We start from the raw sequence: 9,986 nt of genomic DNA on the forward strand, positions 1-9,986 counted from the left end.
TGAAAGCTTTCGGAGAAATGGATTTCTGCTTTTACCTGGACGAGGCAGTCATTTTGGGGGGGTGGCAACACCCGCCCCCCCAGCCCCGGCGCAGCGGGAGCCCTTTCTCCTTTGCACCCCGCTGCTGGGGGGGTGGCAAGGGGGCTGTGGCACCCAGAGCAGCTCTTTGGGCTACCGCGATGGCACGCAGCATCTCCCACGTCCTCAGAGAGGTTTCTAATGGGAAACCAGCGCTCTTCCATCGCGACCGACTGACTTATTGTTCTGCCCGTGGTTAAGCGTCAGGGTTATGGTTGACTAGCAAGAAAAAGATATTTGCATGAAAAAGTGCATCGGGAAAAGGGAATCCAACACTCATTTTTTGCTTAGAAAATCGGGGGCTTTCAGGAGGGGTTTTGTGGCACTCCAGGAGACAGTGCCTTTCCAAAATCACATTAGCCCCTTTTTTCATTCCTCCTCCTGGCGCAGGCGGAGGTTCTGGTGAGCAATCCCCCAGCCGGGGCTTTCCAGTTTTGTACGAAGAAGGCACAGTTTTGTACCAAGAAAAGCAAATACAACTGAAACCTACCCCCCCAACGCCCCTGTGCCCCCCTTGCGTGGGGTTATTTTCCCCCTCTCCTCTCCAGAGCCAACACGTTGCCTGCACATCCCCGGGAGCCGCTGGGCAGAAGTTATTTTCTATCAGGAAGGTCAGCGGTGCTCAAGTTTGACATTGTGAGTATCGATCAGCCATTAAGGCAATGAAGTGTTACTGGGCCAAAACAAGAGCTGCTTTTCGGCAGGTTTTAACCAAGGAGCCGGCTTCATTTGCAGGAAGCACAGGGCTGCCCGATCCCCCCCTGCCCTTGCGCGGGGACGCTCCTCACAGCTCCCATGTGCAGAGAGCAGGGAAAAAAAAACCATCAAAACCATTCATCAGGGCTTATTTTAGAGGAAAAAGCCACTTCCCAGACCCGATGCCATGCCATGCTCCCAAGCGTGCTGCCATGCACCTTCCAGGACAGAGCCATCATTCCCAAAGTCCCTGCTCCGCGATGCTCCTCCACGCCCCGTGGGAGCGTCGGCAGGGGGGCATTTAGGAGCCTCGTGGCCAAGGGGGGATTAAACCCCTTCCCAAAGGACGTGGTGCATATTGGCCATGGATTTGAGGGGGACCTGCGCCTGCGGAGCGCTGGGATGAGCGGGGCTGTGCTCGTACCCTAAATCAACGCTGGCAAACAGCAAAACGCTGTCCCTGCAATCGCTGCGTGGTGGGGGGACCCCCCGCAAAGCCACCTCCCTGCCCCAGTCCCAGCCCCACTCGCTTTTTTCTTAAGCAAAACCACTATTTCTTCCACTCGGAGGGGAAAATGCACAAGCAGGAGCTGGCAGAGCCGCTTGCGGGCTGCGGCAGGACGGTGCCATCCCGAGACGTGTCCTGCCCAGGCTCCTCCGGACACGGAGCATGCGATCTGCTCAGTGCATGCCCGGCGCGTTAGCAAAGCATCTATGTAGGATTTATGCTGCTGGAATCCACTCCCTAAAGAAAAGCTTGAAATTAAACAGCTATATTTTGATAAGATACCCAGCATTGCCAAAATTAGTCATCAAATGCTTATTGTTCCATGCACATTAGATTAGAGCCAAACAAATGCTGATTTTAATCTCTCCAGTACTCTAATGCTCTGATGCTTCTCAATTCAACCTTGAAAACGGCTTTTGTTCACATTAATGGCTTTCATGCTAACGAGGCTCGGTAAGATTTAACATTTAGGCACATCCCGTTCTTCATTTTAATAACAATTCCGCCACAGAGAGCAACACATGTTTGCAGTGTGCAGGCACAATTCAGCCACCAAACGTGTCTGAAAGTCCAGATTCAGCATTGCTGCAGGATGGATGCTTCGGCCGGGGCAGCCGGGCGCGTTTGCAGCCCGAGCTTGACTTAAAAGCAGATGGGCTAAGAAATGCCGAGCCTCCGGTGTAAATTAAGCGGTTTCTCTTTTGTGCCAAGGGACCGGCAGAGCAAGAGCTGGCCAGTTGGGCTCTTGGCTTGCTGGGGCTCAGCTGCTGTTTCTATGCATCTCTCTGTCCCAGCCTTATTAAAATGCCCTGCGCGGGACACTCACCAGGCTGCTGTGCTTGCTTCCCAGCACGCTAGACTTGTGGAGGTCTCTCATTGACTCGACAAGAGCTCTGTGCAGAGAGGGAAAGCAAAAACATTCAATTCACCATCCCGGGAGGCTGAGATAAAACACACAAACCCTTCCTGCTTCTCTGCGCCACGGCGTTGGGCGACGCACGGCAGGATCCGATCCCCACGGGGCTGCTCCCGGGCAGTTTTTGCAGGAGCCGGAGCATCGCTGGCGGCAGGGCACGAGGCCGAGCCCCACGAGCCACCGGCAGCAGCCATCACGCCGACCCCCGTGTCCTCCTCCCCGGCGACTGCCAGCCCCGTTTCGGATAATTACGCATCGCCGCCTACTTTCTTCTAGAGAACAAAGTCATTCCAACACAAATAGTTTTTGCTCCTGAGACCGTCAGCAAATGGAGGCGTTTACGTACACGGCACATTACCTGACTCATACGCAGCCCGGTAACGTGCTCATTAACCCACCCAGAAACCCTACCAGCAGCAGCGGGATGCAAAGCAACATCTATTCATACGCCCAGGTGAAGTTTGCCGGCGAGTCAGCTGCTCTGCTCAGAGCCCCCGAAACACCGGCGTGGGCACGGCCGCCCCTCGCCCGCCACAGCCAGGATCTGGCCCCAAACCCCGCACGGGGATGAAGTGACACGGCAGCAGGGCCGCAGCGGCTGCGACAGGCGAGGGGCCGGTCCACGCAGCATCCCCAGGGCAGCCCCTTCCTCAGGGAGGCAAAAAAGGAAGGGCATTTTTTTTTTTGCTGGATATTTTCAGTGCAACCGGCTTTTGCAAGCACTAGAAATAGGGAGGGTTGCCCTCAGCCGCGGAGAAAAGCCATTTCGCACGCTGCCACCGAGCAAACTTTTAAAATGGTGCAATTCAAAGGCTTCAGTTTTTGAATTTGTGCTTCTCTGCAAGAAGCACTTGCTTGACATTTGAAAAAAGGTGGCTTGCATGAAATCCAGCACAGGCTGATGGATGCGGCTTGTTGAGGCGTTCCCGTGTCCCCCTGAGGAGCAGCCCCAGGCATCGGGGACGGCAGCCGGAGCCCCGCACACAACGCGCCCGTGTAGCAGCACAGCAGCGATGAGCAGAGCCCCGAAACCAGGTCCTGCCAGCCTGAGAAAGCTACAGGGGAGGGGAAGGAAGGGTTGGATAGTTGTATGAGGTCGGTTAAGGATCATATACTGACCACTAAAAGGCAGATTATGGGTATTTATGAGACTGGCAAAACTGCACATCCCATTGCAGAATAACTACGTCGATAATGAAGAATAAAGCTCCCCATTAAGCCTCCATGCAGCTATTACTGTTTGGATGGCTCGGTAATTTCGACTCCAAGATAACATCAGTGGTGCTGTGGGACCTCATCCATCTCCTGCTGCCAGGAGAGCACGGTGGCTCCCGGGCCGGGGCTGGGGACGGTCACAGCTCTGCTTTCCCCAGCACCGGTCCGGCCGAGTGCCCGCGCCAGGGTCTCAGGGAACGCCGTGCAAGCCCCTCGACAGCTGCCAGCGGGCAGAAATGCCGCCTGGAAATGCTCCATTGCCAGCAGCAGGGACACAGTCCCAAATGCCACCAGCATCTTGAAGCTGCTTTTTCTTTCAGATCAAGTTTTTCTGTGCACGTTTCGATCCCGCCGTAAAAAAAATTATTACGCATATCCCAAATTAGTTATAAATGTTCAAGAACAGAGAAAAGAGTCTCCTCCTTGGGAAGAAGCTTTTTTTTCCTGGTCCTGATAGAGGTTTGATCCCCATGACAAGCTGAGAAGCAATTGCATAATTTTTGCTTTATTGACACAACGTGGAACCCCGGGCGCCGTGCCGGGCAGAGCTCAGCAGCCTGCAGAGCCACGGGCACGCTGGTCCTCGCCCCTGCCGGCTGATGCTGCACGAGGCAGCCCCCCTCGCCGCGATGCGCACCCGGGGCAGGATGAATCTCCACCGGCCCCCTCCTCTTGGGGGGAGAGGCGACTCAGCCGGGCAGGGCCCTCCTCCTCCTCCCATCCCACCCCACCAGCTCCGTTTTCACCGGCTCCTGCCGGGACGCGGTGCCGGAGCGTCTGTCCCATGGCTCGTGCGCGTTTGTACCACCGACAGAGACCCTGTCTCCCCGTTCCCCACCAGCCCTTTACGCAGACAGAGTCCCCGGAGCAGGGGAGAGCCCTTCAGCCTGCTCTCGACAACACTTTGGAGACCCAAATCCTCCAGTAACCAGCAAAGCTCCTTGTTTTCTCCTTATTTATGCGTCTGCCTGATGGCACAAACAGCTGGAGCGGCAGAGGGAAGCTGAGCGAATGGCTTCAGCTCTGCACCCAGCCGCAGGAAACACCTTTGGGCTCTAATAAACACCGGAATAAATGCACCGAGTGGGGCCTCGAAAAAGAACATGCTCTCAACCCCTCCATCCCGCAGAGCGGGCTGGGGGGCGGCGTGGGGCGTAGCTGAGGTGGCCGTGCCCGGTTCACAGGCTGCTCTGCGGCGGGGGATGCGTGGGATATCCGCAGCGTGGGCTTAACCCCAGACCACGTTTTTGGGTTAAGGCTGCCTTAAAAAAGCAGACTGGAGGTTTGATGCCGAATTCACCGTGCCCTTACTCGTGAGGTTTTGCATTTGCCTGTTCGCTGCGGTGAATGATGAGGCGAGGGATTTAATTGCCTCGCAGCGCCGGAGCACAGTGCTGATGTAGCCTGGCCGCCTCCTTCACGGGTGGGCTGGCACCGTCCGCCCGTGCTGCGCCCCAGGAAGGTGCCCCCCACCAAGGCACCCACACACCAAACCTCTCCCCTCGGCAGGGATGGCGAGGGAGGGGGACAGACCCGGTCTTTTCCAGCCTAAATCATTCTACGATTCTACGACACCGAGTCCGACGGCGAGATACAAGTGTTGCAGGAGCAGTGCGTGCATTTGGGCGGCCCCACGCTCAGCCGTGACCCACGGAGCAGCACCAGGGCTGCCGTGAAGCTCCGTGGGGTGATGTCCCCCCGTGAGGAGGTCACGCTCAGGCGGGCGGGCAGGAGCCTGAGCATCCCCTGGGCTCGCTCTGCCCCACGCGCCCGCAGCCCCCAGCCCTGCCGGAGCAGCCCCAGCGAAGGGGGCCAGGGACAGCAGCGCATTGGGATGCTCCAAAAGGCGTTTTCCGAGGTTGTGCTGCAAATCCAGATGTCCCTGCATCGGCTCCTCCCCGCGCCTGCCCTCCGGCACCTCGGCGGGCGCTCTGCAGCAGCCGGCACTGACAGGACGAGCCGCAGCCTGCGCCCAAGGTCAATGCTATGGCGAGATGTACGATGCTGTGATATTAGCACTGGGGCAATGTCCACGCAGAGGAGAGACCGGGGGGCAGCAGGCAGTCGTACAGCCCAGGGCAGAGCTCCCAAGGAGCTGAGACCCCCACCACCATGGTGCTGCTCTCATTTGGCCCCCGCAAAGTGGGGCTGAGCTGCCAAGAGCCAGAGCAGTAATCATAGAATCATAGAATCATCTAGGTTGGAAAAGACCTTTAAGATCATCCAGGCCAACCATTAACCTCACACTGCCAAGCCCACCACTAAACCAATTAAGGGGAGAGGAAGAATTTCATGTTTCCTGGCTTGGTGCCTGGATTAGTTTTTAAGGAAAGAAAAAACTAGGAATCACTAAGGTTGGAAAGGATCTCTAAGGTCATCAGCCCAACCATCAACCCAACACCACCATGCCCACTAAACCATGTCCCAAAGTGCCACTTCTGCCCCTTTTTTGAACACTTCCAGGGATGGGGACTCCCCCACCTCTCTGGGCAGCCTGTTCCCATGTTTGACCACTCTTTCCATGAAGAAATTTCTCCCAATATCCAATCTAAACCTCCCCTGGTGCAGCTTGAGCCCATTTCCTCTCGTCCTATCGCTTGTTCCTTGGGAGAAGAGCCCAACACCCACCTCCCTACCCCCTGTCAGGCAGCTGCAGAGAGCGACAAGGTCTCCCCTCAGCCTCCTCTTCTCCAGGCTAAACAATCCTCTGCTTCTGCACCCATTGGGGTGGTGGGTGCACCCCAGCCCCACAAAAGTGACCCCAGAGCAGGGGTAGGGGTCCCGAGATGGGATTTTTTGCAGGCACGGTTGGCTTTGGGAAAGCCACTTGTCCTTGGTGCACAGACAAGAAGAGGCAAAGAGCGCTCCGTGTTTCTCCAACTTGTAAAGGGCAGTAGATTGATTTTACAAATATTAAGAATTAATCCCATTAACGTGGTCTAAACAAAGGACAAAAGACAGATGAATATTTCTGAAGCGGTATCTGCCAGCTGAGTTTTTTCCAGCCTGGAAGGAAGTGACTGGGATTTCCCTGGAGCTCAACTTTTCAATGATTTCTTCTTTCTAGAGACCCCTGACTGCCTGGGGAGAGCCTCTCCTCTTCCCAAGCCGCTGGGAAAAAAGCACCAAGCGAGGCCAGATGTCTCCTGGCCATGGGGCCGGGCTGTCACCGCGAGTCCCCATCCCTCCTTGACCATGGTGCTGCTTCCCACCCGCCCCGGGCACTTCACATGGTCCCAGAGATGTCAGGGACTGCCCGGGAACGATGCAAAAAGCATCCCTGGCACCAGCATTTTGCGGGTACTGGCCGGGGCCCCATTTTTGGACCATTTTCTCCCCGGGAAGCCTTCCGGGGGAGGCAAACCAAACCTCTCCTGGGCCCGTGTGCTGAGAAGGAACACAAATCTCACGCTCGTCAATAAATTCTGTAAACAAGCACAATTTTCCTCCCACTCTGTTTCCCAACTCCTTCCCACCCCGCTAAGCTGGCGGAAACATCCTGATGAAACACAAAGTGTTTCTGGCCCCCGGGGCTGCCCTGGGTCACTGACCACAGGATTTTACCCTCCTCCCTCCTCCAGCTTCTTGGAATAATGTTTCCTTGAGGGCAAAAATATTGCATGCTTTTTCTCAACTTGAGAGGTTTTTAGGAAACTCAGAGAGGGGGGAAAAAGTCTCTTTTCGTGTGTTGAGATGAGTGGGTAAGCGAGCCAGGCGCTCGTCCGTGAGTGTTATTTCACATCGCATCACACGTCATCAAGAAGACTCAGTCAAGAGACTGGGTTACGACAGGCGCTTTTTTTTTTTTTTTCCAGCCAGGATCCAGCAGTTTTAAGCAGAATAAGCGGGGCTGCCTGGATCACAAGAGAAAGCCTCCGGCGGGAGGACGCCATAAATCCAACCCCTCCTAAACTCACCTGCTTTTTAATTGCGAAGACGTGAAAAGCCGCACGCACGGGTGTTAAAGGGCTGGGGGACGGTGGGGAGAAGGGCGGCTGCCGGACCCCACGGGCAAGAAACTGCTTGGGAAGGTGCTCTTTGGTGGGTGAGGGTAAAAAAATCGGGGAAAAAAGGACTGCTGGGAGCACTGACATTTCTACTTTTGTGATAGCCTGAAAAAAAGTCCTTACCAAGCCCCAGCTATGGGACATGAGCCACAGAAACTTATTTATCCAGGCAAACAGGGCTTCTCTAAAGCAGGGAGATGGTGCACAGGTGAGCAGCTCAGACACCTCTCCCTCACTTGCTGTTTTCCACCCAAAGGCCCCAAAACGTTCCCCGGGAACGAGCACCCCGGGGTGCTCCTTGGGGCATGGGGCAGCATCCTGCAGCCCAGGCTCCGGCGGCTCCTTTCCCATCCCACCGCTCCCGCACGGAGCCCTTCGTTCCTGGACAGCTTACAAAACCGCAAGGGTTTTTTGGAAGTTTATCCCAGTTGGGGGCAAAAGTTTTCCAAAGGAGAAGAAGGAAAGAAAGAAAGAAAAAAAAAAAAAGAAGAAGAAGAAAAACAAACACTATCTTCTAAATATTTCAGGCTTCAGAAACCTGTTTCCTGGCCAGCGTGAGGAAGTGCCAGAGCCTGGGTGGATGAAGGTCACAGGACGGCCGGGGCCGGGATGCGGGAGGCACCGACCCCCCCGCTGCCAGCCCGCCCGGTGCCCGCCGGGGAGCTGGAGCCCGGACAAGCCCTGCCTTGTGCGCCGGCTCCCAGGAAAGGGGGAAACCATCCACAGAAGCAAAACAGAGACTTGTTATTCAGGCACAAACAAGAGCGCCGGGAAGCTCAGGGAGGAACGTTTGCGATATTCCCCTCCTGCCCCGTGATGTCCATGCATTTGCCACCGCCTCGAATCTTGCCTTTTCTCTATTTTTCCTCGTGTTTTAGCACACAGTGCTCTAGAATCAGGTTTCTTTGCACTTAATATAATTATGAGTGCAGCCAAAGCGACTCTCTTTGCCAGAGGTTCGTAGTGAACCGACCCGGAGCTGTAAACCCGCCGGGAAGGTGCAGGAGCCGGCGTCCCGCAGGCTGTGCTCACACGGGATCCTCGCTGCGCATTGCAGCCTCCCCCGTGTTCACCCAAGCAATATTTTTGCACATTCAGCTTTTTGGCCACTTGCTTAAAGGACTCAGCATTTCCACAAGGACTGAGTCTTCTGTGGATCTCCTCTCTCCTGACGTACGGAGCTTCTTTGGGGTACAGGGTCAAATTTTGGGCGGAGGAGAGCTGCGGGCAGATGCTGCACTCCTCTTGCTAAAAAATACTTCTCTGGCCATGCAACCACTTGCCCAGCTATGTGCAGAGTGATTGGGGATGGCACGGAGGGGTGAGAGGGGCTGCCGTGTCCCTGGGCTGTTTCCATCCCTCTCCGGTCCCCTCCCTGGGGCCACCCCGGGGTCCGTCGGGGCGCGGGTGCAGCGCGGGGTCCTCACCTGCCCTGCTCTGCTCCACGGGCTCGTCGGGCACCTCCTGACACCCAGGAACGGACGCAGGGCTCAGGGATCCGTGGATGCTCCTCGATCCTGGAAGAAAGGGAAACCCTTTGGTTACAGCAGCACCGCTGCCGGGCACGAAGCCTGAACTTTGGCTTCGCCAAACGCACTCGAGACACGCGGGTGCCAACAGGCACCGGGGTGCAGCCACCGGCGCCAGCGCAGCTGCAGGCAGCTAATTCCTAATATTAGGATTAGCTCCAGCCCCCCGCTCTCGTCGCCGGCCCCCGGCCCCGCACGAAAAAACTGCTGCTTATCGCAGCTGCAAGCAGGGATTTCACGGCGTGGGCTGCGCAATCCCTCGTTCACAGGTGGGGATACAAAGCCCCAAAGCACTGGGTGCGGAGGCTCTGGGTGCCGGCAGCCAGCGTGGGGATGGCCCCAGCCTGCCCGCAGCCATGGGACCCCCGAGCAGCACAGCCGCGCTCCCGGTGCTGCTGGCACGGATGGGTCAGGATGTGGCCCCCATCACTCCGGACCCCCCCCAGCCCCTGCGAGGGCCGGCGTGCCTGGGAGCGGGCACGCAGGGTCCTGTGCACGGACAGAGAGACCATTATTCTCGGGGGAATTTACAGCAGCTATTGTACAACCGGAGAGCAGGGATGCTCAGAGCAGACGGCAGCCAGGGCTGGGCTGTCCGAAGGGACGGCCACGGCTGCAAAGGGACCCTCACCCCTGCAGCGCTAACGGCTCGGGCTTCGGCGACAGCCCCAGCACCCCTACAACCAAAAACCAAACCAGCATTCACTCCGCGACAGCGGTGCCCGGGCGCTGGCATCCCCCAGACCCCAACACACGTGCACGTCCCCAGCCTGGCCCCAGCAGCTTCCCCGGCTGCGCCATGGGGTTTTTTGGCTGGAGCGCGGCTATCCCCAACCCTTCAGCGCAGGAGGTGGGTGAGAATTTTTCCGTAAGGCCCAACAGCTTGTTGGAGGGATTCGCACAGCAGGTTGTCGGCGGAGAGGGGAAAATCCAGGTCTGCATCCCGTCGGGAGGACGTGGGCTGCGGTCGGCACCCGGATGGGGCGGGCGGTGTGTTGCAGCTTGCGGGCGCACATCCCGTCCCGGCGCTGAGCAGG

At 57.1% G+C, this 9,986-nt stretch overlaps 1 protein-coding gene across 1 annotated transcript in view; it reads right to left on the reverse strand.

The window, feature by feature from the left end:
- Positions 1 to 8,930, reverse strand: part of CORO2B (coronin 2B) — a 41,236-nt gene extending 32,306 nt beyond the window's left edge. Inside the window, exons 1-2 of the mRNA XM_075713710.1 lie at positions 8,848 to 8,930; positions 2,109 to 2,175 (exon numbers count right to left, since the gene is read on the reverse strand). Coding sequence (XP_075569825.1) covers positions 2,109 to 2,159 — 51 coding nt within the window. The 5' untranslated portion in view covers positions 2,160 to 2,175; positions 8,848 to 8,930. The remainder of the gene's footprint in view (positions 1 to 2,108; positions 2,176 to 8,847) is intronic.
- Between the last annotated feature and the right edge of the window lie 1,056 nt (positions 8,931 to 9,986).

Source organism: Pelecanus crispus, chromosome 7 (assembly GCF_030463565.1).
Source record: "Pelecanus crispus isolate bPelCri1 chromosome 7, bPelCri1.pri, whole genome shotgun sequence".
NCBI lineage: Eukaryota > Metazoa > Chordata > Aves > Pelecaniformes > Pelecanidae > Pelecanus > Pelecanus crispus.